This window comes from Apodemus sylvaticus, chromosome 11 (genome assembly GCF_947179515.1).
Source record: "Apodemus sylvaticus chromosome 11, mApoSyl1.1, whole genome shotgun sequence".
NCBI classification, from domain to species: Eukaryota; Metazoa; Chordata; class Mammalia; order Rodentia; family Muridae; genus Apodemus; species Apodemus sylvaticus.
The window spans coordinates 44,493,318-44,520,176 of NC_067482.1; the positions used below are offsets into that span (position 1 = coordinate 44,493,318).

Consider the following 26,859-nt stretch of genomic DNA (forward strand, 5'->3'; position numbering starts at 1 on the left):
GTATACAACTGACAACATAAGACAATTGAAATTCCTTGGCTATTATTATAAAATATAGTAAATTTCCCAACTCTTCATAAAAGCAAGGACAAGGAAGTGCCATCAAGATGGCTGACCGGGCATAAATGCTTGCTAGGGGACCTGATGGTAGGGTTCAATTGGCGCACGCATGCACTCGTGCACACACACACACACAATAAGTAAGCATTTTAAAAATAATTATTTAAAACTGTCGAAAACATTCACAGTACATAATGTTATCAACTTTTAAGTAGACAAGCCAAAATCTAATCAGCTTTGCTTCATTCATCATTTATAAAGAAAAAAAAATCTTACTACAAACTCTGGATCACTGCTATAGAGAAAGAAGCCAGCTCAAAAAACCTCCGGGCTTTACCTTGCAAGTTCCTTCGGTTTGAACTTCCACCATGTGTCTGGTTCCCGGAAAAGGACCTTATACTTATGCTTTTGAGACTACAGAAAAGACAAAAAAAGAATGTAAATGATTTCCCGTAAAATTAAATGCAATTTTATAGACTATCACATTAAAAATGAAACCCCCTCACTGGTGAGCTGGTCAGCAGGCTCAACTGACTAAGCTTCTGTTCTCAGCTCTCTTTAAAGAAACTACAAATGTTACTGCAAGGGGTAGCTAGTTGCTACCCCTGCTGCAGCTGCATTTGAGATAAAGTGTCAAGTAGACTAGACTGGCCTTGAACTTGCGTTGTAGAAAAGCTGGAATTACAAGCATGCACCACCACACCCGGGCTTACTGAGCAGTTCTGTCTCCTGTGGGAAACACCCAAGCAGAGGAAGGGGACACACTGATTTTGTAAGGCAGGAGATTCTAGCCCAAGATCGAGCAGGGGGCTGGGCACACTGGGCTCTGAGCAATGGAGAGCAAACACACACAGGGAACCAAGGCAGAAAGCTCCACCCAGAACGGGCCACAGCTAACTCCCAGGCCTCCGGCTGCTCTCTCCTCACACCTCACAAAACCATAAACCTAGGAGCAGTCAGGCCCTCCTTCTCATTCACCTGCCAGCAGCTGCTCATTCCATGCCTCAGAGCCTAGTGTGCCGACTCCAGCCACCTTTTAGTCCTTCCTCAGGAATCCCACCTCTGGCTTCATGATCCTTCTCTTCAACATTTATTTGTCCCACTGTATTCTACTTTCCATACACCAGCTACGAGCCAGAACTCCTTTGTTTAAAAAAATAAAAAAGTCTGGAGGAGATGGTGGCGTCCCAGCCCTCAGGAGGCAGAGCACCTGGCAGCCCTGACCTCCTTTCCCCTCCTTTCTCCACTCTGCATGCTTGCCTTCCTCCCATCAAGCAGGCAGGCAGACTCGAGGGTTGTTTTCTCCAATGTTGTTTTGCAATGCTAGCTAGACCTTCCTTTTCATCCACACCTCTGCTCAAAATGCAGTGCCTGAGACTCGCTCTTTGATCTAACTTTTTTGTTGTTGTTGTTTTGTTGGGTGGTTTTTTGTTTTGTTTTGTTTTGTTTTTTTTGAGACTGGGTTTCTCTGTATAGTCCTGGCTGTCCAGGAACTCACTCTGTAGACCAGGCTGGCCTTGAACTCAAATCCACCTGCCTCTGCCTCCCAAGTGCTGGGATTAAAGGCGTGCGTCACCACCGCCCAGCTGCCTTTGATCTGACTTAACTCTTTGACCTAGCCTCAACTCCTTTTATCCAAGTCTGTACGAAGAAATAGCAAGTTTGACACACTGTGAGATGCAGGAGTCTCTTAGATATTTCTTGAGTAAAGTTAGGAAGAACCAAGAAATCAATAGTGGAAAAGTAGTTGTATATTTTCTGTCATATAAGAAAAAAATTTGGATATAGCATAGCATTCTGTACTTACAATACTCAAGAGGCTAAAACAGACAAAACAGATCACAAGTTCAAGGCCAGTCTGGGTTATGAAATGATATCCTAGCTTTGGGGGAAAAAAAGAAAGAAAGGAAAGAAAGGAAGAAAGAAAGGAAGAAAGAAAGGAAGGAAGGAAGGAAGGAAGGAAGGAAGGAAGGAAGGAAGGAAGGAAGGAAGGAAGGAAGAAAGAAAGAAAGAAAGAAAGAAAGAAAGAAAGAAAGAAAGAAAGAAAGAAAGAAATTACAGACTACAAAAGAGTTGGAGATCAGAAACAAAACAATCGGAACTCTTTATTTTCTACTTTGGAAAGTGCTGTGGCAGCTCAGACACCAGCTGTCTAGCAGAGGACTCGGGTCAGTTCAATACCCACAGGGCAGCTCACAACCACTTCCAACTCCAGTGCCATGATTCAATACCTACTTCTGGCCTCTGTGGACTGCTGCATGCAAATGATGCACTGGAACATAATATGCAAACACAAACACACACACACACATGAAAATAAGAAAAGACATCACAAAACTCTCGAAGAAAACAAGAAAACTATGTGAAGTCGTACAGAGCAGTCTCACAGGACTCAGACAGCCTACCCCAGAGCTGAGTATGTTAGTGACGGCTGGAAAGCAAAGTAGACTCCAGGTTCCAATGAACTAAAGTAAAATCTATTGCTCCTGTAGTAAAGTACATGGAGCGGGGGCACAGGGGGAGGCTGAGATGGGTCGCTATGTAGCCGTGGCTCACCGGGAACAGCCTATGGCCCTGAACTCACTCACAGAGATCAACCTACCTCTGCTTCCCTAGCTCTGGAGTTAAAGGTGTGCAGCACCATGCACAGCTTTCAAAAGGTGTATTTTTCCCCCAGAAAGGTAAAGAATTAAACTTAAAAAATAGTTCAAGTACAGTAAATGTGATGGCTAATATTATGCTTTAAGTTTACTATGCTTAAGAGATCTATAAAACAAAATGCCTTTACCTGTAAGCCCTACTTGCCTAAGGACAGATCACTTCATGGGGTGCTGGGGCCTTCTGTTCATGTGAGATAACAAACCACCTGTGTTTGCTCCTCTAAACAAGCTTGGTTTCCCCAAGTGCACAGGATGTGTGCGTGATCGCATGGAGGCAGCACATATGCCAGGATGTGTGCTTGCCTCTGACTGCTGGAAGGCAGGAGTACACAGCCTTGGGTCTTGTCCTCATGGAGCCAGGCTCTGAGCAGGAGTCTCAGGTACGGATCTGGCCAGTGTCCACGGTCCTGGACAGTATTTAATAAAGCCTCTATTTGTTAACACTTATTGTGAGAGGTCAATCTGAGTGACCCCCAGAGCCATAACAATAGTAAAACAAATGAGATAAACCACAGCCTGGATGTGCTCAAGACATAAAGAATCTGATATGCGGTCGGGCAGTGGTGGCACATGCCTGTAATCCCAGCACTCTGGGAGGCAGAGGCAGGCGGATTTCTGAGTTCAAGGCCAGCCTGGTCTACAGAGTGAGTTCCAGGACAGCCAGGGCTACACAGAGAAACCCTGTCTCGGAAAAAAAAAAAAAAAAAAAAAAAAACCAAAAAAAAAAAAAAAAGACTCTGATGTGCATTCAACTAAGGAAGCATAAATTCATGCTGTGCTCATGCAAGCATAAATGTTGGGATAATGGAAATAATGGAAGATGGCAAAACACACACAAACACACACACACACACACACACACACAGTTATTATATACCATGCACAGGGATACACCCAGAAGACTCAATGGTAGATAAAACAAGAGTCCTGCACTCAAGAGTAGATACTTGGTTTAAAGCCAAATACAACCCAACAGCCCTTATGATATAACCTGGCAACTAAAACTCGCTTTTATGTAAAGAGGAAAGAAAAGAGGAGAGGACAGAAGAGCACTGGAGGGGAGGGAGGGAAAGGAAGGTGACACGTGAGCATCTTCTGCCCAGCCGTACTGTCGTCTCACTCTTCTCATCTCACTCAACACCAGAGAAACTCAGTTCAAGGCAAACCAAGATATTCTCAAGTGCTTGAGAGTCACTTGTGAACAGACATCCTCTCAATGACTCCAAACTCAGCATTATAAACTCAGGTACAAACCAAAGCAACATATGGCTTCATTTCCCACGCTTGGAGGTTGGTATTATCTATGATTACTGGAGAAACCTTCTTCTCAAATGCTTCTTTTGCTGAAAAATACAATACAAAAGGACATAATCTTAATAACATTAAATACAGGCCAGGCACGGTGGTGAAGCATTAGGAGTTAGACTCCCTGCAGGCTGATATAACAGAGAGGGGCCCGTGGCTAGGTAATCAAGGGGGCTAATTTCCAAGATGGCCAGCTTCTTTACCCTCCTACCTTAAAACAAAAGCCTGGCAGCTTAAAACAAAGGCCTTGTAGGATGGGAGGGGAGAGGAGGGAAAGGAAGGGAAGGGAAGAGAAGGAAAAAACTAGAGCTCACCCGACAACCAGACAACTATAACTTTCTTTAGCTATTGAGACACTAGTAGAAAAGATTTAGTTCTTATAGAATCCTTGCTGATTAAATAAAACCTAAACACTGTCATATATTCTAATCCTCTTACAAAAATTAACTTGAAAAACTGTTTTATTACTTTATAGAAATCTCTCTCTGTGTGTACTTGCGTGCGTGCATGTGTGCGTGTGTGTTGGAGTTAGGGTCTTACTATGTAGAGCTGGCCATCCTGGAACTCTCTATGTAGATCAAGATGGCCTGAGCCTCACAGAGACCCACTTGCCTCTGCCTCCCCAGCAGTTACACATACACACACACACACACACACACACACACACACACACGGTGCCATGTCTAATTTTTATGTGGGTGCTGGGAATTGAACACATGTCCCTTTTCCTCAAACTTAACTTTTAATTCTCACAGCTTACTGAATTACAATTTCTTTTTTAAAAAAATAAAACAGAGTTCCTCTGCGTAGCCTTGGCTGTCCTGGGACACCCTCTGTAGATCAGGCTCATCTGTCTCTGCCTCCTACCTGCTGGGATTATTTAGGATGATTCTTAGGGCTGGGGCCAGACATAGCTCTGCAGCAGCACATCTGTGTGGCATGTGTGAGTACCACAAAACAAGTAAACAAAGTTCTCTGTCCCTCAAAAACCACAAATACTGAAGAAAACTTTTCTCTTTAGACCACTGATAACATTGCGCAGACCCTGCAGCTGCTCTTACCTCGATTCTGGTTCCACTCGTGGGCTTCCCCTAAGTACTTTACGTCAAATTGGTACTGTCCGTTTATATAAAAATAGTCATCAGTGCTGAGGATGACACCACCTGGATTATCCTCTTGCAAAGTCCTATGAATGACAAAAGGAATTATTATCATTAATTTTCTTTCCAAAATTCTCTCCTTTTGTAGTCATAATTCAACTAAAAACTCAAGTAATAGTATTTAAAGGAGCAATAAAATTCAAACAAATTCTCTGGAAATTCTCTAAGCAAAAAGTTCAACTCTTCAAAGGAACTAATCCAAGATAGTCTATTTTGCTTCATACGGAATGGTCAGCAATAGTTTTGCTTTGTTTTATGAAACAGTCTCATACAGCCTGAGCTGGCTTCAAACTTACTATCTAGCCCAGGATGGCCTTGAACTCTTGATCTTTCAGCCTTCACATCTCCGTGTCTGAGACTACAGGCATGACTGCCATACCTGGTGTTCGGTTCCTTTCAAACATGCATATAGCTGAGCTCTCTGTAAACAAGACTGTAATCACAGGCCAGGGAGATGGTTAACGCACAGGTATAGCTAGATCACGTGACATGTAAGCACGAAGACTCTCAGGTCTCCAGGACTCGTGCAAAGACACTGTGTGGGTATAGCAGCCCACCAGGATCCCAGTGGAAGGGGGAGCAGGAGATTACCAACTTACATTTTAAAACGGTACCCATCCATGACTTTTCCAGTAAGTCCAAAAGCCTTGTTTTTACATCAGATTTTCCTCATGTCACATGCTAATTTAATGTTATGGACCATACTCAGCTCATGTCTATCTAGCCACATATTTCTATGAAAACATAGCTCCTATTTTGTGGCAAAACTGCATTTGACTTTGACTCTGAGGCCCCGAGACCTAGCCTGACACATCTATTACCTTGTATACTCCTGTCGTTCCCATTAATTTTACAAACACAACTGTCATATTACTGGGGCTAAGGATAGAGTTCAATTGGTAGAATACATTTCTACCATGCTCAGGGTCCAGGGCTTGATCACTATTACCACATAAATCAGCTATGATGGCACACACTTGTAATCCCAGCACTTGGGGATTTAGAGGCGGGAGGTATAGAAAATGCATGAATCTGGCTACATAGTGACTGTAAGAACAGATTGGGATACAAGATCTCCTATCTCAAAGCACACACACAGCCTATGGCTACAAAAATATATTCAAATTCAGGAGGAAAAAAAAAAACAAATAAATGCATCTTGAAATGTCATGGCCGGGCTGGAGAGATGGCTCAGCGGTTAAGAACACTGACTGCTCTTCCAGAGGTCCTGAGTTCAATTCCCAGCAACCACATGGTGGCTCAAACCATCTGTAATAGGATCTGACTCCTTCTGGTGTGTCTGAAGACAGCTACAGTACACTTACATAAATAAATCTTTAAAAAAAGAAAGAAAGAAAGAAAGAAAGAAAGAAAGAAAGAAAGAAAGAAAGAAAGAAAGAAAGAAAGAAAGAAAGAAATGTAATAAACCTCTTCCTTTTGTATCAGAAAAAAAAAATGTAATAGCCAGGGGCTCTAGAGAGAAACTAAGGAGGCAAGAAGGCCCTCTTGAAAAACACCCTTGAAGCCACCATCGTAGGACATTCTAACCCTGTTCTGTTTCCCCCATCAAAGCACTGACAACTGATTTGGCATAAAAAACAAACAAAGGAACTGTGTGGGCCATGAGTGGTAATAAGGCCCTTTAATCCCAATGCAGGCGAAGAGAACAACCAGCCTGGTCTATATACTAAGGTCCAGACTATGCAGTGAGACGCTGTCTCAAAACATCAAAAATAAACAGATAGTTTGAAATCGTTAGTTCTATAATTACTACTATTCATCTCTCTTCCTTATAATTATGTTTCTTTTGTTCGCTTGTTTTCTGTGGTTTAAGACAGGGTTTCCCTGTGTAGTCCTGGCTGTCCTAGAACCCACGGATCTGCCTATCTCTGTCTTGCCAGTGCTCGTATTAAAGACATGTACCACCATGCCCAGTTTGAAATCATGTTTCTAAAGCACTATTTAACAACATACTAAAACTCTCAACTTCTAGTCATCAGTAGAATTCATGTATTCACCATTTTCTTTTCCTGAATTCAAAATAAACTGTGGATCTCCTGTTCTGATTTTTCTTATTTTTCAAGTCTGGTTTTTACACTCCATAAACAAAGTTAACCTCATCTTTCTCCTAATCAAATTAGCTTTCATCCACAGAAAGTATTTCACAGTCTCAGTATCTTGAAACTATCTTTAATATTTTTTTTAACTGTCTGTCAAAACTGTTAAAAGATAACAAAGAGTTGTGCAGTGGTGGTGCATGCCTTTAATCCCAGCACTTAGGAGGCAGAGGCAAGCGGATTTCTGAGTTCAAGGCCAGCCTGGTCTACAGAGTGAGTTCTAGGACAGCCAGGACTACACAGAGAAACAAACAATCGCAAAAAAAAAAAAAAAAAAAAAAAAAAAAAAATTGAGCTATTAACCATGAGTTCTGGATATTCACATTAGCTGTACAAATCCTCGCACTATACTTTCTAACAAATGTCAACAAAACTTCCTACCTTGCCAGAAAGGACTTCCCTGAGCCCGGCAGCCCTCTGAGGAGGACGAGAACTAAGCCAACGAAGGAGGTCTTCTTCCTCGCAGGCTGTGAGGCTGGGGCCTCCTGCACCTGGTAAGCACTTGCTCCCTCGCTGCCTCTCCACACTGTGGTTGGAGAGTTGTGGGAGATGATGGGGGTTGGGAACGTATAGTTGACTGGTCTCCAGTGTGCAGCTGTGGTCACAACAGGGGCTACGAAACCATGGTTCCCTTGAAAGAGATCAAAAGCAGGGATCATTGGGTTCCAGATTGGGGGTGGGGGTGGGGGTGGAAGGAGTAACGGGAGAGGGGTGAGCACCGGGCAGTAGTTCATGTCCTTCCCCTTCGGCGGCAGCTCCGGATGTTTGTGCGGCTTGAAATTGAACCCTTCAGAGGGCACAAAAATGTCAGGAGCAGAAGCAGACTTTTGATCCCCACCTGTACCTGGTAAATCGGTCCCTGAATTGTGCAGAGGGAGATTTGTAGGAACCTGAGGTTCACTGTTGCCCAAATCTACAAGGGCTTGAGAATGCTGCACACTAGGATACTCAGATTCTAAAGGATCTTTTTGTCTTTGGCTAAAATTGCCACAACCCATAACAGAGTCCTTTGCTGGCTTTGCAGAGCTGCTGAGAGGAGCGTCTTCCGGGTGGCGCCCTGCCAGGGCCAGTGGACCACTCTGTGGACCAGTCTCAGGCCCATTCGAAACTGAGGATGAAGTCGGTGGGTTTGTACCTAGCAAAGAAGCAGAACGTTTGAGAATCTCTCTGTCTGAGCTCGTATTTTGTACAGAAAGAAGAGAAGTCACACCACTTGAGTCTGAACTCATAAAGGTAGAAGGGTCATTAAAACTATTAGCATCCTGCAGAGGTGAGAATGGGTATACTTGGTCATCAGGAGGAGGGTTTAATTTCTCAAAAGCATTCTGTATTAAGGAATCCAAGTCTTCGGTTAGCTGCATATCCAAAAATGAATCCAGTTTTGAATCTTCGCTCTCGTCTTCGGGACGGCACGACTCCATTACTGTGCTTCCTGATGCCCCTGGCTTGCTCTCACAATCAACAGAAGTTTGTGCAGACGATTCTTCCTTCTTGGTATCAGTGGCAGATAATTCTAACAGACAATCCATGGCATTTTCAACTGCATGAGAACAATAACAGTAACAGAAAAATATATATATATATACACATTGAAAATGTATTAGTATCCAGGTCATCTTTTAAAAACTGACACTACTGTAATATATCAAAAATCTACATTAGTGAAGTATTAATGACAGAGCCATGGAATGGTGTTCTTTTCAATTGTAATAAACTATTGCCAAGTACAAACTTAACAATTTAATGAGTATACATATAGACTGTAATGATAGGGTCATATATAAAGATCCTAAAGCCAGTTGATATATTCAACAATTACTTATCTATTGGATATCCTTTTAAGGATTAAGTATTTTAAGTAGGTATTCTCTTAGTAAATGTGTTCATTTACACAGTCCACACCATGAATTTCACAGTATGAAAAATATATGCATCAGAAATGCTTCATATAAAAATGAAGACAAATTTTTGATATGAAGGATTTTGTAAAGTTTAAATCAAATATAAAGACATGTACATTAAAATATAGTTACATAATATAAATTAAACAATGTACTTTTTAATAATGTGCAAATGCTAGGCGGAGGAAAGGAGAATAAAGATTTCACATAAAGTAATATACATGATCTGGCACTAAAAAGACTAAAAATCAAGTTGCCAATAGGACAAAAGTTAAAGCCAAGCTTGAAAATACAAAACTGCCTTTAATCCCCAGCACATGGAAAGGAAAAGCAGGTAGACCTGTGAGTCCAATTCAAAGCCAGTTTGGTCTACACAGTGAGATCCAGGACAGGCAGAGGTACACAGTGAGATTTGTCTCAAAAAGAGGAGGGGAGGGGAGGGGAGGGGGGAGGGGGAGGGGAATGGGAGGGGGGAGGGGAGGGGGAGGAGGGGAGGGGAGGGGAGGGGGAGGGGAGAGGAGAGGAGAGGAGAGGAGAGGAGAGGAGAGGAGAGGAGAGGAGAGGAGAGGAGAGGAGAGGAGAGGAGAGGAGAGGAGAGGAGAGGAGAGGAGAGGAGAGGGGAGGAGAGAGGAGGGGAGAGGAGAGGAACCTGTTTAACGTATTTAGAGAAGTTGGTTGGAGAGTTAGCTCCCAGGGTTCTGTGTGATGGACAGAAGGAAGAAAAAAACTGGAAGACACTAGGTGTAACTGACAGGTCTGATAGGTCACACTGTTTTCTAAGGGAATGTAAAGGGTGGAAAACTGCCGCCCTTAGCATGTGGGCTGGGAGCATTACATAGATAACCTCACTGAATCCTCAAGTAATGCATACCAAGAGAACAATCATCCTAGAAAACATAAAAGAAAATGAAGCTCAAAAAAGGCATAGGAACTGGACCCAAGTCCCAGACACAGGGCCGGTGCGTCTGCCGCCATGCTGACTCTGGCTGCACACACGACAGAGAGCCACTGGGTCTCAGGCATGGAGAGCTGGGTGCTGCTCAGTGCATGGGCCGTGACCTGCCTGCTTCAGGCCCTGGATCTGATAATGGGCACCACAAGAAAAGAAAGGAATTTTTAAGCATTTGAAATTTGGATGCCTGTTTTCATTTTGTTTTTGTTGTGTACTGTTTTTGTTTTAAGGAAGATAAACATGGAAAAGGCACAGCACTGTAGGACACAGTTCTGTTCTGGAGTCAAACACCATCATTAAATATCTTCTTGCTTGTTTGGATTCAAACAAATGAGCTAACTTCCCTAAGCAGACCTCCTTGTTTGTAATATGGGGGGGGATACTAAAAGTACCTACCTCAGAGGAGAGGCTGATGTGGGTTAAATGAGAGAGTCCATGAGAAAGGCCGTGTACAGGGACTGGCACCTAGTGAGACCCAGTTAACGTTCCCTTAAGAGAAACATAAAGAGGGTTGGAGGGGCAGGCCTGGCAGAGTGGTCAGTCAGGAGAACAGAGCAAAACTGCAGAGGCAAGAAGCCCTAAACGCTGAAACAAAGTGAAGGGAAAATGCAAACAGAAGAAGGAAGAAAAGCTACATCGCAGAAAAATATGAAGTGATCAACTAAAGAACCAGCATATTTATAATGAAAAGCAGTATAAGTAAAAATACAAAGGTAATTATTATAAAAAGGAAGTCTTAAACAGATTGGGGGGGGGGGGTGAATTAAAACTATGACATAAAAATGACCTTAAAAACTAAATGAGTAATTTATAAAATACAAGAAAACTCAAATATAAAAATACTCAACATTATTCTCTATTTTAAAAAGAAAAGGCACAAGTTATTCCTTTTAAAATCTTAAATAATGATCCGCAATGCAGAAAGCTGCGGGTATTACAAACCGCTCACCTCCCTGCTGGGTAAACTGCAGTGTCTTTTCAAGGCTGGAGAACTATTCGTAACCTGTGCTGCAGACAGTAAAGCCTTGGGACTAAGAAGACAAGCCAGAAGAAAACAGCTATGTTCACTGAAATGTTTCTCTCTGTACCCACGAGAAACTTAACAGAAATGAATAATTAAATACAACTCCCTGGACCACTAGGGAAACACCACAGAGAGACAGACAGCTGGCTCTAAAGGGAAGCCTGTAAGAGCACTGACAGTGCCTTCACTGGGGTAAGCCTTCAAGAGCAGAATGTATGCCTTAGTGCCATCAATGCTATCACTCAAACTATTCATTACATCAAGTATTTACAAAGAAGGTATACAGAAGATCCTGAAAACCAGAAATGAGTGTGTTAGGACATAGACGACATGGCTGTAACTCCCCAACTGCTTTATGCACATATGTTCATCAGATTACTACTACCAATTCTGAGCATCATGCAGTACTGATACCTGGGTATCTATCATGACAGGCTAGAAATGCTCACAGCACAGCTCACATGGTGACTGAGATCAGAAGCTTATCTGGCATTATCAAGACATTAAAATCTAGAATGATTTTATCTTATAATAACCATAGCCAAAAACTATACCAACCAAGTGATGATCCTGAAAAGACACTTCTAAACAATTTATTACTGGTAGTTTATAGCATACTATACTGAAGTCCGTACCAATATCAAACAAGAAAATAAACTTTCAATCCTCCCCAAAAAGTCCTACCTGTAAGATACATATTATTATTTTTTCATTAACAAGTTAGAAAAACAACTTAAAGATGTCAATAGCACCAACCTGTCTAGAGAAGAGAGGGTAAAATATAGACTATATTTATATTCGTGAATCTTACACCTACAGTGTACATTTTCTTATAGTAGAAACCACTTTATGTTTCGTATCCCTAGTGATACAAACAGGACCTTTGTCCCTGGGAGATACTTAACATGTGATAAACAAAATAATAATATCATTTTCTACATTGGCATTCACTGTGGCACAGAATATGAGGTCTTCTTACAAGACGCAAAGAGTCAAACTAAACTTTTCTCACCTTTAAAATCACATTCAGAAAGCATCAAATAAACTACATCAGGATCCAGAGCAGAGAACATCTCTGAGATACTGGTGAAGAGTTCTTCCTGCTCAATTTTTTTCTCACACATGGAAGGAAGAGTAGTGGCCGGCTCCTCGCGACCAGCAACACGGGACACGACAATCTCCTTAGAGTTTGCAGTCTTCCGCAAAGGATTTCCCCCAAGATTTTTCCTTTTCCTTGGCATTCTGACTTCCAAAACTAAAATATTTCCCTTTTTTAAAAAAATTTTAAAGATTTTTGATATTTAAATCATAATTCAAAAGAAAATTGTATTAAAAAATCTTGAAAATCCAGTAGTAATAGAACCTAAAATAGAAAGCAAGTAAAAATACTCAGACTACATAATTACATTTCCACTTCTACAGTGGAATGACATCTCTGTGTAACTCTAAGAAAGTGCCATCAACTATAGCAGCAATGCCAAAAACAAGTCAGCCAGGATTGAACATGTTAAAAATTACGATAATACAACATAACATATTTCAAAATAGCAAATATACTGTTTTAATACCATTATTCATTTTTTAACATAAAAGGACCCATAAACATTATCAGAATGCCTATTGAACACCTATATTCAGATATTTAATAGGCATCATAAACTTAACATGTCCAAGACTGAGCCCCTGACCTCTCCCTTCAAACCTGCTCTCCTGGGAAGTTCCATCTGAGCTACTGTCATTAACCCTTGCCTCCTCTCATCCAAGTAGTAAGTCAATTTGGTGATACAATTCCTAACGTGAGGGCAGAATATGATCGCTCCTTATCCCCCACTGCTATCCCCCAGACTTAATCATCGAGCCTTTGTATGAGGTCACACTAACCTACCAATCACCCGGCTCCCGCTCTTGCTCCTGCAGTACGCTTAGCAAACAGGCAGTCACAACCAAGCCACTCCCTTCCCACTCAGGATGGAGAGCAGTCCCCTAATCTAATCATCCCCTTGTGCTTCTGCTCCTCCCCATCATCCCGCCATGTTCCCATTCGGACCCTTTGCACTCTGGCTCCCTCTACCTACTTCTCTACCTCTACGATGGACTTTCCCACCACCTCATTATTACTCAAATATGCCTAATACTGCTAATCCAGTACAAACCCTTTTCCTTTCCTTTTTTTCTTAGACAGGGTCTCATGTAGCCCAGCTGGCCTTCAACTCCCTAGGTATCCAAGAAATGACTTAAACCCAGGCTTCATGTATGATAGGCAAGCCCTCCACTAACTGAGCGCACTCCCCACAAACATACCTCATGCCAAGTGGTGGTGGCTCACGCTTGTAATCCCAGCACTCTGGGAGGCAGAGGCAGGCGGATTTCTGAGTTCGAGGCCAGCCTGGTCTACAGAGTGAGCTCCAGGACAGCCACGGCTATACAGAGAAACCATGTCTCAAAAAAACCAAATCCAAAAAAAAAAAAAAAAAAAAAAAAAAAAAAAAAACCCATACCTCAAGTCCTGCCTGGGTGCTCTCTGTGAACATTTGTTACCTCCTACTGTGTCAGTCACACTTACTTAGCTAGGTGTCCCTTACCCATGTGCAGTAGGATGTAAGCTCCACACGTGCAGAGATTTGCCGGCCTGGAGAAGACCGCAGTCTCTTGCTTTCTCTATTGGATACATCTAATATCTCCAACTTAGCATCTCTAAAATTAATAATTTCTTAAAAAGCTCTGAAAACATCTTTACATTTTCCCCCACATCTACCTTAGCACTTGGCCTGATAGCCATGAATCACACACCTACATCCTATCCCCCAACTTGTTCCCACTGCACCAGAGTCCCTAGAGTCTATTTTCAACAGACCAGCCACAGTCATCTTTGCAAAACTCACTCTGACTGGATCAGGGTCAGCTCTAAGCTTTTGAGCAGGTCATCAGAGTAAAGGCTCAAGTCTACATACTGGCCAGCCCTCTGTCAGCCCTTGATGGGTCTTCCCACAAGAAGTCAGCACAGATAATTCTCACTCTAAAATTTTGTTCTCTTTTCAAGTGTTATATTCAAGAATTGCTTCCCTGACTACCCAATTCAAAGTCAAGTATCCCACTCCCTCTGTCCCAATCTCCACTTTCAGGCTAATCACTGATTGTCCTTGGCATCTCTTAACATACTATAAAATTTACCTTTCAATTAAATTTGGGTCATAGCTCCCTCCACCTTCCAGTAATGACAGCCACCAGCCACATGTGCCTAAATTTAAATTAATTAAAATTAAAGAAAATTATTTTTTATTTATTATAGCAGATAGAAGTAGAATTTAGAGCAAAGATTATCAAAGGAGGGAAAGAGAGGTCATAATAAGAACCAATCCACCAGGAAAAAAAAATAACAACACTAAATGTCTATGCATCAAAAACATAACTACAAACAGGAAAAAACAAAACAAAAATAAAAAGTAAACAAATTTCACTATAGTCAAAATCTCAATACTATACCATCAGCAACTTGGAGAACAACTATGCCAAACCCCAAGAATACAGAACTCAACACTAGCAACAATTAAAGGTCTAGTCAACACTTATGGAACAGTCCTCTCCGCAGGCAGAAGACACTCTTTCAAATGCATACAGGAGTTTGCCATAATAAACACAACCCACATGACAGCAAAAATCTTAATGAGCTTCAAAGAACCGTAGGCACACAATGTATGCTCTGCAACCAGAGAGACAACTAGAAGTCAGTAACAGAAAGACAAGAGGACATCTTCAAACCCTTGGAACCTGAGCAAAAGCTGATCCCTAGGTCAAAAAGAGCACATTTTAGGGCTAGGGAGACATCAGTCTGTCAATGCAGGTGGCACCAGCATGAAGACTTGCCTTTGGGCCTGAGAACCCAGAAAGAGCTCGGTAGGCAGAGTGCAGTTGCCAAGAATCCCACCGCAGGGAAGGAGAGACAGGAGAACTCCGAGGTCTCTGGCCAGCCAGCCAGCCAAGCCATGAAGGAGAGACAAGAGAACCCGGGGTCACTGGCTAGCCAGCCAAGCCATGAAACCTGCCAAGACTCTAACGCTTTACATTTTAAATTATAGAAAAAAATCTCACTAATGAGAACATACTAAAACAATAATACATGCTATACTTTTCCTCACCCCCCCCCTTTCTGGTTTTTCAAGGTGGGGGTTTCTCTGTGTAACCTCTGTAGACCAGGCTGGCCTCAAACTCAAGAGATCCACCTGCCTCTGTCCCCCAAGGGGTGGGCTTAAAGGTTAAGGTATGTTCCAACACAGCCCGTACACTTTTTCTCACTGTGGCAAAATCCTTGCAATAAACTATTGAAGAGTAATTACTTGGTCAAAGTTCTAGTCTAAGTTTGGTCACATGGCTCCGTTGCCATGGAGCTAAGATGAGGCATATCCAACAGCAGTAACTGGCAGAAGAGGCTGCATCTGAAGGGAGGAGCTGAGGAGAAGCACAGGGGATGTCTCGACAGAGTGCCGTCTGCCTACTCTACCTAACCAGGCCCCACTTCCTAGTTTCCAACCTTTTTTATTAATGCCAAATTATTAATTCATCAGTGAATTAATCCATTGATTACACCAAAGCCCTTGTGATCCAATCACCTCTCAAAGTCCATGGCCACCGACTAAAGGCCAAGCCTTTACCCTAGAGCCCTCTGGACACTTCATATCTAAGCTTTAACCACTGAAGTGCCACAAAGGATCCAATGCATCCATTCATTAAGAACATGAAGTCTTAATATTTGAAAAGTCAGTCAATACAATTCCAGGTATTAATAAAACAGAGGAAAGAATGACACATCAACTCAGTGTCCCCAGAGCAAGCAAGCACCCACGGGCTCACAGCACTCTCCCAACCTGGAGATGGACAGGAAGTGATGGAGGCACTGTGTATGAAGTGCCTCACACTGAGCTGTTAGCCGCCGAAAGCTTTCCCTGCACAAAGAGAAAAGCAGATTTTGCTACAACCACTCCCCTACTACGCTGTACCAGAGGTCACAGGCAGCATATAAGGCTGAAAAAGGAAATCAAAGTTCTAAGAGAAAAAGCCAGGTGTAACAGGACAGATCTCTTTGAGTTCTAGAGCAGCTGTAAAGGGGAAGGGGGGGGGTGTTTCTAAGAAAAAATTAATACATATACAAAACTATAATTTATATATTTTGTGTGCATACAAAAATCCAAAAGAATCTATTGAGTACTGAATTCATCGGGTAACTTTGCAAGGTTGACGTCATGTTTGAATATGTTTATTGCTGGCTACTAATCTGAATGCCTGAGAGGTGGGAGCAGCATGAGGTGGTCCACGGTACTTGTGGGCAGGTCAGTACTTGAGTTCCTGTCTCGCTCCCTCCACCTTCACATGAGTTCCGCACACTGGATTCAGTCTTCCAGCTTGCACAAGTGCTCTCCCCTGGCCCCAATCTATATTTCTGTATATTAGAAATGGATTTAGCTAGGGACACAGCTCGGTAGCCTAACACTTATCCAGCAAGCACGAGGCTGCTCTGGGAGTGAGAATGAAGAGGAGGAGAGGGGTCATGAGCAAAGGGAGAGGGAGGAGAAGAAAGAAAATCGAGACAAGTTCATCTCTCAGTGCATACCTTTCCCCAGGTGACCCACACTGGAGACCATGGTCTCCTGAGGGGAGCGCCACTCTCGGGGGTCTCATCTCACCGTGAAACACGGAGTGTTCTAGGTTTTATTTAGTCTTAAGACCTCTTTTTGTTTGTGTCTCATCTACTCTTTGGTGGTTTCATTAATAGCTTTAAAAGCCAAGCAACATGCTAACATTAATATCTCAACCAATAACTCTTCCTGGCCGGACATCAAACTCCCCTCTGAGCTTGATCTCCGGCTGGCAGATCCAAACATGGAGATGAGAGGCGGCGCTGAAGGCTCTGACCTAACTAGCCTGGGTGGAAGACGTATAAGTAGCCCACTGCCACTGGAGGTGTGACACAGCGTCTGTCCTACCCCGATTCTTCCCGAGTCCTGTCTGTCCCTACACTCCAGGGAGGAAACTGCGTTGCCCCCACATGCTCCCACCATGCTGTTCTGTCTCACCACAGAAGTGCCCAGAAGCAAAGGAGCTCAGATAAAAAAACCTCTGAAACTAGGAGCTGAATAATTCTTTCTCTAGTGCTTGTTCAGAGATACACTGTAGTCAATAAATGTGCAAGCCAGCCCTGCATGTATAAAATCTCACCTGATAGGCAATTTCCAGTTGCTGAGACCAACCTACAAGAGTCACTTTGTTGTTACTGTTTTTGAGACAAGGTCTCACTGCAGGCCAAGCTGGCTGTCACCTGGCACTGGGAGCTGGGACCTCAGCAGCAGCTCTTGACCCTTTTTCTCCCCTTACACCTCTTATCTTACAAAACCTACTAGTTCTAAATTCAAAATACATTTGTTAGCCAGGCACAGTGGCTCATACCTTTAATACCAGCACTCTGGGAGGCAGAAACAGGCAGATCTCTGAGAGTTTAAAGGCAGCCCAGTTTACATAGAGAATTCCAGGAGAGCCAAAGCTACATAGTGAGACTCTGGTCTTGGGGGAAAAAAAAATCAAAAAAAAAAAAAATACATTTGGTAATCCAACCAATTCTTATTACCTCCACCTGGATTAGAGATAGCATCCTCTCTCATCTGAACATAAGTGTATAGGCTCCTAATCATCTATTTTTATTTCATTTTTATTAAAACATAACAAGCATATCATAAAATTCACTATTTTGGGCAGCAGTTCCCAACCTCCCTTAATCACCTTAATACACTTCTTCATATTGTGGTGGCACCAAACCATAAAATTATTTTTGCTACCTCCTAAGTCTAAGTTTGCTGTTATGAATTGTAATGTAACTATCTGTTTTTCAATGGCCTTAGGTGTCTCCTGTGAAAGGCTTATTTGACCCCAAAGTGGTCACAAGCCTCATGATAAGCCACTTATTTAGGGGTATTTTTCTTTCTCTTTATTTATGTGTATATATGCATGTACTAGGTTGTCTATATGGTGACATACGTGCAGGTACCCTCAAAAGTCAGAAGAGGGTGCCAGAGTTACAGGTGGCAGTAAGCTGCCCAGTGTGGGTGGCTAGGAGCCAGACCCAGGCCTTCTGCAACAGCAGCGAGCGAGCGCTCAGACCCTCTGGCCGCCTCTCTAGCCCCTTCCTCCGTTTTCATATTTACTCACTGCTTGGGTGTTGGCTTATTTGTTTGTTTGGTATCTGTGGCTCAAAGGAGTAAACCTGGGGCCTCATACATGCTAAGAAGTGTGAGACTCTCCAAGTCCAAAATTCTCCATTTTGAAGTACACAATTCAGGGGTTTTCCAGTATATTTACAGAGCTGTACTGTAATACAATTCTAGAATTTTTGTATCTTTAGAAAAACACAGAAATATTATAAGAATGTTTTTGTTTTAATCCCAGGTGTGGGTATGTATGTAGGACTGCTTTGGACTGTCCAAAGCAGTTAATTATGATTAGCTCTGGCAGAGGTGTGATTTTGCCAGCTGCAGATAATTCCTATGATTGTGTGATGTTTGGAATTCTGGGAAATTTTCAGAGGGTTTATGTTAGGGCCCCGAGAGGCAGGGTGATTGTCAATGCGTTCAGGGAGGTTGGTTGTAGTAGGTTAAAAGTCATGCTCAGAGCCGGGCATGGTGGCACACGCCTGTAATTCCAGCACTTGGGAGGCAGAGGCAGGCTGATTTCTGAGTTTGAGGCCAGCCTGGTCTACAGAGTTCCAAGACAGCCAGGGCTACACAGAGAAACCCTGGGGGGGTGGGGGGGGAGTCATGCTCAATGAAGAAACAAGAGGAAATTAGATTCAAGGATCTCTAATCTCTCCCCCTCTATCCTTTCTCTCCTATCTGGTGATAGGGGGTGAGATGGAGGGGGAGAATAAATGATGGGAAAAAGAACCCACAAAGTAGAAAGACCAGCCACACAGTACAACCATCACCACAATCTAACTCCAGAACATTCCTGACACATCCTCTTATGTAAAATAAGCACTTCATCCCCATCCTTCCCCTCATCCCTGGCACCACACAGCCGCTGTCTGCAGAGGGCCTACTCGGCCTCTGTGTAATCGAACCATTCAATGAGGCTTTTTATCCCTGGTGTTTGCTTTGCTTCACTGAACCTTTTCAGACTAAGATATAGCCTGTGGCAACACTTCATTCACTTTGTTACTAACCAGAAAGCTATGGTACCAACACATCATTATTAAACAACTTTCCAAATAATGGAAAATTTAATATTTACTTTTATTATAATAATCTTACTGTAATCATTCTTTTTTAAATATTTATTTCATCTTATATGCATGAGTATTTTGCCTGCTTAAATGTAAGTGCACCACATGTGCACAATGCCCAAGAAGGCCAGAAGAGGACACTGGACCCCTGGAACTGGAGTTACGGACAGTTGGGAGCCATCATGTGGGTGCTTCACTCCTAAGCACTGAGCCATCTCTCCAGGCCGATTCTAAACACTCCTAAGCGAACTTTAAGTAGACACGTTGTCATATCTCTCAGATGGAACTCTTAAGTCATATAACCATTTAACCCTTTGAGGAACCATCAAGACTACTTTTCAAGAGATACACCACTGTGATTCCCACTAGCTACACACATGCTCCCTACCATAATGGACTAAGGCTCTCAAACTGCAAGCAAGACTCAACTGAATGTTTTCTTTGATAAGAGTTGTCTTGGCCATGGTGTTTCTTCACAACAGTAGGACAGTGACTAAGATAGGCAGTCAGTAAAAACTGTTTTGAGGTCAATGTGTGAGGGTTTAGTCCAGGTTACTGTGGACACAAAGCACAAAGACTGCTTAAGTAGAGAAAGATGTTCAAGACCAGCATTGGCAACACAGCAAGGAACATCTAAAGTAAATCTTTAAATGCTTCACATACAGAGAAAGAGAGAAAGAGAGAGACCAACCAGAAATTGAGCCTAGACCCTAAGAACTAGAGCTAAGCAAGTCTCTACTACTGAATACACTTTTATATTTTCCAAATATAATATCTGCATTTTTCAGAATCAGGGGGGAAAATTACTATTATCTCATACAAAAGCAAAGCAAATTTTTTTGTTTGTTTTGTTAGACAGGGTTTCTCCATGTGACAAGCAAGCCCTGGCTTTGTAGACCAGGCTGGCCTTGAACTCACAGAGATCCAGGTGCCTCTGCCTCCTTAGTGCTGGGATTAAAGGTGTGTGCCACCACACCTAGCACTATAAAAGTAAATCTTTCCCCCCCCCCCCAAAAAAGTAAATCTTTTTTTTGCTTTGGTTTGTCCCTCCCAACCCCCCTCTGGAGACAGCATTTCTCTGTATAGCCCTGGCTGTCCTGGAACTCACTTTGTAGATCAGGCTGGCCTCCAACTCAGAAACCCACCTGCCTCTGCCTCCCAGAGTGCTGGGATTACAGGCATGTGCCACCACTGCCCAGCCAAAAGTAAATCTTAACTTCCCTCTAACCCTCCCCAGGTTACAAACTGTCTCTTTTCCTGCTTTATGTCCAGATGTGTGGTGACGTGAAAGACATCATATATCATGTAACAAGTGTCCAAACAATCTTTAATACAGTTGGGAAATTCCAGTGCATAAAAACACAGCTAAACATCTCAATTTCTTTATGTATCCAATTTACAGTCTCATTTTTGTACTATAAGTGATTTATATTTAACTCATTAGCATCTAATCTTGTGTCATCCTTCTCCATGAAAGCCTCTTAAATCTCTGCATACAGACCTATGTTAAATAAGAGAATATATTCTAAAATGATTCAGAAAATAAGGGCAGATAAAGTTAAACATACTAAGAGAAAATGTGAAAAGATTGGATCAAATAAACAATTATTAATAATGCTATAAACATAATTTCATAACCATCCCCAAAACCTGTACCTTAATAATCAACTTGGTTAGCCTGAGCTTGCTCTACAGAGGAAGCTGGCCTTGAACTTGTCTTGCATCATCCTATACCATGCTCTCAGATATCCCTTTTTTAATGGTTTTAAGGAGCTAAAGCACTGGACTCGGGATGTAGCTGGGTTGACAGAGTGCTCACCTAGCACTCAATACTTGATGTGCATGATGCGTCTCGAGGCCTGGCACTCCAACCGGTGCAGTGACATGTGCCTGCAACCCCAGCTCTAGGGAGGTAGTGGCAGGAGGATCACAGATTCACCCGGGGTTGTGGCACATACCTTTAATCCCAGCACTCAGGAGATGGAAGAAGGAGGCTCAGAAGGTCAGTGGCATGGTGGCACATGCCTATAACCCCAGCACGCAGGAGGTAGAGGCAGGTAGATCTCGGAGGGTTCGAGGCCAGCCTCTTCGAGCATAGTTAAGTTCCAGGACAGCCAGGGATACACAATGAGATCCTGTCTTGGAAAAAAAAGAGAATATAATTTTTTTTTTTTTTTTAGTATTTTTGGTTGTGAGCCTAGCCTTTAAGGTTGAGCCATCTATGCAACCCAACCTTTAAGATTAAATCATGTAAAAGTTCATTTCAAGCATACTATATGACATATATCTGCAACCTCAGAATCCCAGGACTCAAAGAAGCTAAGGCAAGCTTGTGAACTCAAATCCAACCTGGGCTACCAGGCAAATCCTTTCCAAAAAAACACATGTACCAGATGATAAAGATAAGACAGAAATGCTGGGTGGTGGTGGCGCATGCCTTTAATTCCAGCACTTAGGAGGCAGAGGCAGGCGGATTTCTGAGTTCGAGGCCAGCCTGGTCTACAAAGTGAGTTCTAGGACAGCCAGGGCTACACAGAGAAACCCTGTCTCGAAAAACCAAAAAAAAAAAAAAAAAAAGACAGATACTAAAGTCTCATAGAGACACCAAGACAAAGTCACCAAAACAGACACGATTTATAGAAAAGAAACCAATTATCTTTAACATATATACTATAAAACTACAATAATTAATAAGTGAAGACCCCTTGAATCTCAGTGGAAAACAGAACAGTTATATTACGGCAACAGCAGTACCCTTTAAGTATTATGCAGCCACTGAAGAGAAGGAGTTCTGGAGACAGCAGAGCTGAGCCGCCTGCCCTGTCAGGTAAAGGCAGCGGTTGAGCAGCTCTTGCTCGGGTCTCTGCAGTCTGGCATCTTCACATCCTTCCCTACTTACTGTAATATCCATCTTGCCTACCTCAGGCCCCTCCATTGTTCGCTCACTAACCTGTATTCTCTGCAATAAATATATTTAGACATGATTTAGACATGATTAGTCTTCCCGGTCACTGTCCCATAGGACCCAGAGTAGCTAGCTCGATACCCAGCGCTGGCACAGCTCTTCATCTTGAACACTGGAAAGGGGCTGTGTACCAAGCAGCAGAGGGCACCATGCTTCCTACACCACTTGGGCAGAACCTGGAGAAGGTGACTGACTGACCAGGGTAACCAGAGGGAGATTTGGGTTTCTGTAAAAACCCAGTTGTGTTATGTAAGCATGTTTTTGTTTTAATCCCAGGTGTAGGCTATGGGGCTGCTTCAGATTATCCACAGCAGCTGACTATTTTTGTGCACTGAGAGGGGTGTGATTGATTCTACCAGCTACAGACAGTTTAATTCTGAGGAGTTCTGAAGAAGGAGGAGGAAGCTACTGCTGGTCTCTGTGGCTGTAGTTTGATAAGAAGTTGGAGAAATCCTGACTATGTAGATCAGACTTGACCCAAGGAACTCAAATGCCCTTATTCAGCAGAAGTAGTTTAAAGGGACCGACAGCCCCTTTCCTCTCTAACCATCTTTCTCTCCTACCTAGTGCTGGGGGGACTTGGAAAAGATTAGGGTAGATAAGGGTTGGAAGGGAGGTGTAGATAAAAGAATCCAAATAAAACAGTTGGGGGGAATACACCTACAGGTATCCACTCAAAAGGCAACTTTCGGTTTCATCGACAGATGTTCATCTCCTTGACCACCATGTCTGTGGTTTGAATAGGAATGGCCCTGTGAACTCATGTATTTGAATGTTTGGCCCATGAGGAGGGCCACTATCAGAAGGTGTGGCCTTACTGGAGTAGGCATGGCCTTACTGGAAGAAGTATGTCACTGTGTGGGGCAAGCACTGACGTCGCTTATGGGCAAGCTCCACTCAGTGTGGAATTCCATCCCCCTCTGCTCTCTGCAAGATGTACAAGTCTCAGCTCGGTCTCATGCTATCCCATATGCTACCATGCTTCCAGCTATGACCATAATGGACTGAATCTCTAAACTGTAAGCCAGCCTCCAATTAAATGTTAGCCTTTATAAGAGTTGCCTTGGTCATGGTGTCTCTTCACAGCAATGAAACCTGAACTGAAAATAACAATGTTTTTTTGAGAGCATGGATCATACCCTGAAACTGTTCACATGGTTCCACGCATAAAAAGACACATGAAAAATGTATAGATGGCTAGCATATAAAATATAAAAAATAAAGAAGTGACGTGCCAGGAGGGGCCTTGACCCCGACACTCAGGAGGCAGAGCCAGGCAGGCAGATCTTGGGTGTACAAAGAGAAGTCCAGGACAGCCAGGGCTAGACAGAGAAACCCTCTCTCAAATAGCCAAGGGGTGGGTGGTCTTAAGGAGAGACTAAAACAGTCACTAAATGGAAAAACTATGGTACCAATAGTTAAGCTGTCACTATCAATGCTCCACACACCAATGTTCATAACACCAGCTCTTCCAAATACCTAGGAATAAATATGAGACCTGCTTTCTCATGATTTTAATTTTAATCACTCAGATATGTAAATCAAAGTTTGAAAACCTATGTGTAAAATATCCCCCCACTACAATCTCAGTAGTACTTACTGTCTGGTTGGCATTGACACTACCCATGTACTTAGGAAGGACTCAGATGGTCGTCTGCGACTCTACGGCAGTCTTCTTACTAGAAAATATAATAAAACACAATGTTAAATATACTTATAAGGCACAGTTAAATCAGATGACAATCTTTTGGGGGCATGGGGTCTCACTATGTAGCCCTGAGACTTACTGTTGACTAGACTAGCCTGGAACTCACAGAGATCCACCTGCCTCTGCCTCCCAAGTGCTAGGATTAAAGGCATGTGTGTGCCACCATGCCCAGGCCTCAAATTATAATTTTAAACCAATAAAAATCTTAAATAGATTAAACATTTAGGAGTACATGATATTGTTAGTTGAAAGCTACTGAAAAAAAAGAAAGACTTCATTTGACACTACTGTAAGTGACCACTACAGTTTGAAAATATTTTTAATAAAAGACAAAAACTAAGCATTTATTGTAAGTAGGATACTATAACAGAGAATCGAGTTAAAAACGCGATCAAACATTTTGCTTGTTTGAGTTTGATTTGGACTGTTCCTTAGACCAGATAATGGTATTGATTACCCTTTCCCCATGCTGCATCCAAGACCTTGAGTTTCCTTCTCTGACACCCCTTCTACCCTAGTCCATAGTCCAACCTGCGCCCTAAGCCTATTCATGACTTGCCTAGCTAGCTATTATCTTTACATAAGCCAAGAGATTGAAAACAAAATTAAAACAAATCAATTTTTTAATGTGTTCCAGTTTTTACCTTTAAAAATCAAATTTGCAGCTGGGCGGTGGTGGCGCACGCCTGTAATCCCAGCACTCTGGGAGGCAGAGGCAGACGGATTTCTGAGTTCGAGGCCAGCCTGGTCTACAGAGTGAGTTCCAGGACAGCCAGGGCTATACAGAGAAACCCTGTCTCGGAAAAAAAACAAATCCAAAAAACAAAAACAAAAAAAAAATCAAATTTGCTTTTAAGTTCTTTTTTGGGGTTTTTTTTTTTTAATTGTTTTTTGTTTGTTTGTTTTTGGTTTTTTTGAGACAGGGTTTTTCTGTGTAGCCCTGGCTGTGCTGGAATTCAATCTGTAGACCAGGCTGGCCTCGAACTCAGAAATCTGCCTGCCTCTGCCTCCAAAGTGCAGGGATTAAAGGTATGCACCACCACCGCCCGTTCTTTTTTTTTTTTTTATGTATGCATGTATGAGTGTTTTTCCTACATGTATGTCTGTTCACTACATACATGCCTGGTGTCCACAGACGCCAGAAGAGGGCATCAGATCCCCTAAAACTAAAGTTGTAAATGGTTATAAACTGCCATGTTGGTATTGTAAATAGAACCCAGGTCCTCTGCAAGAGCAGTAAGTACTCTTAAGAATGGAGCCATCTCTCCAGCCTATTTTAATTCTGAATCTCATTTTTACTTCACAAATAAATGATTTAAAAAACTAAAACTAAAATCACAAATCAATATTAAAAATCATTATTAGGTGAAGTGTTAATAAAAATTGCCATTATATAACCAGGTGTAGTGGTTCCTGCCTGTAACTCCAACACACAGGAGCTAAGGCAGAGTGGCAAAAGTCTGAGACCAGCTTGGGGTTCACAGCAAGTTTGAGGCCAGACTGAGCTACATGGTGAGACACTCTCTCAAATCTTTATCAAAGAAAAGGAAGGAGAGGAGTAAACATGACAGGGTGATAGGTTTATTTCCGGTACTATTACCATAACCTTATTTCAAAGGACTTAGTGGTAGAACAAGGCCTAAATTTGATCCCCAGAACCAATGAAACTTAAAACCTTACAAGGAGCACTACTGGGCTCTGAATAGAAAATATGCCCCCGAGGGTTTATATGTTGAAGGGTTGGTCCCCGGCTGGGGCTATTTTGGTAGGAACTTTAGAAAGCAACTCAATGGAAGCATGGCATATAAAGGGTATGTTGTCTCTAGCCCCTGTCTCTTTCTGTCTCCTACTGAGATGAAATGAGCAATCACATTCTACCCCAAACTCCAGCCAATGTGATGCCATGCCTCACCATAAGCCCACAGCAACCGGGCCAGACAAAACCTTAGAAACGAGTCAAATGTAATAAGTCCTCCTCCCTGCTCACAACAGTCCTCCGGAAGCCAGAGATGACACTACACCAGTAGATCACTGCAAGTTTAAATCCAAACTGCTCAAAAATAGATTCCAAGACAAGTCAGAGCTACATAGCAAGACTCTGTCTCGTATATATATATATATTCATATGTGCGTATGACCAGCTCTTCCACATTCAGGGAACAAAGCAACCTGCTGCTTCGTCAAGAGCAACAACTTCCTCACTTCATCTTATAAGGTCCCTGTGACTGTGTGACCTCATATCACAAAACACGTATGCGTATACTCCTTCAATAGTTTTTTAATAAATACAAATGTTTTTATGTTTATTATTATGTTTGTGTGCCACATGCATGTCTGGTGTCCACAGAGGACCAACAAGGGCACTGAATCTCCTGGAACTGGAGTTACAGTTGGGAGCTGCCGTGTGAGTGCTGGGAATTGAACCTAGGTTCTCCAGAAGAGCAGGGCCATTGAGCTGTCTCTATAGACACAACAGTATAATCTGAGACCACATGCATCTAACTTTTATTACAGTATATTGCTAGTACTGTCCACCATTTCCTATTAACTATTCGCTATTGTCATCTCCTACTGTATTCATAAGTTACACTTTTTTAAAGATTTATTTATATGGCCAAGGCTACTCAGAGAAACCCTGTCTTGAAAAACAAAACAAAACAAAAAAAAAAGATTTATTTATATGAGTGCAATGTAGCTGTCTTCAGACACACCAGAAAAGGGCATCAGATGGTTGTGAGCCACCA

At 42.5% G+C, this 26,859-nt stretch overlaps 1 protein-coding gene across 7 annotated transcripts in view; it reads right to left on the bottom strand.

Moving 5' to 3' along the window:
• Positions 1 to 26,859, bottom strand: part of N4bp2 (NEDD4 binding protein 2) — a 66,577-nt gene that overhangs the window by 30,465 nt on the left and 9,253 nt on the right. Inside the window, exons 2-9 of one of the 7 annotated variants that reach the window (XM_052199512.1) lie at positions 24,008 to 24,086; positions 21,401 to 21,581; positions 14,351 to 14,417; positions 12,192 to 12,542; positions 7,684 to 8,842; positions 5,087 to 5,211; positions 3,975 to 4,063; positions 398 to 474 (exon numbers count right to left, since the gene is read on the bottom strand). In XM_052199512.1, coding sequence (XP_052055472.1) covers positions 398 to 474; positions 3,975 to 4,063; positions 5,087 to 5,211; positions 7,684 to 8,842; positions 12,192 to 12,420 — 1,679 coding nt within the window. In that variant the 5' untranslated portion in view covers positions 12,421 to 12,542; positions 14,351 to 14,417; positions 21,401 to 21,581; positions 24,008 to 24,086. Of the gene's footprint in view, positions 1 to 397; positions 475 to 3,974; positions 4,064 to 5,086; positions 5,212 to 7,683; positions 8,843 to 10,551; positions 10,645 to 12,191; positions 12,543 to 14,350; positions 14,418 to 21,400; positions 21,582 to 24,007; positions 24,087 to 26,859 lie in introns of those variants that run through there. The other 6 variants (XM_052199513.1, XM_052199511.1, XM_052199514.1 and 3 more) reach the window with 6 other exon arrangements.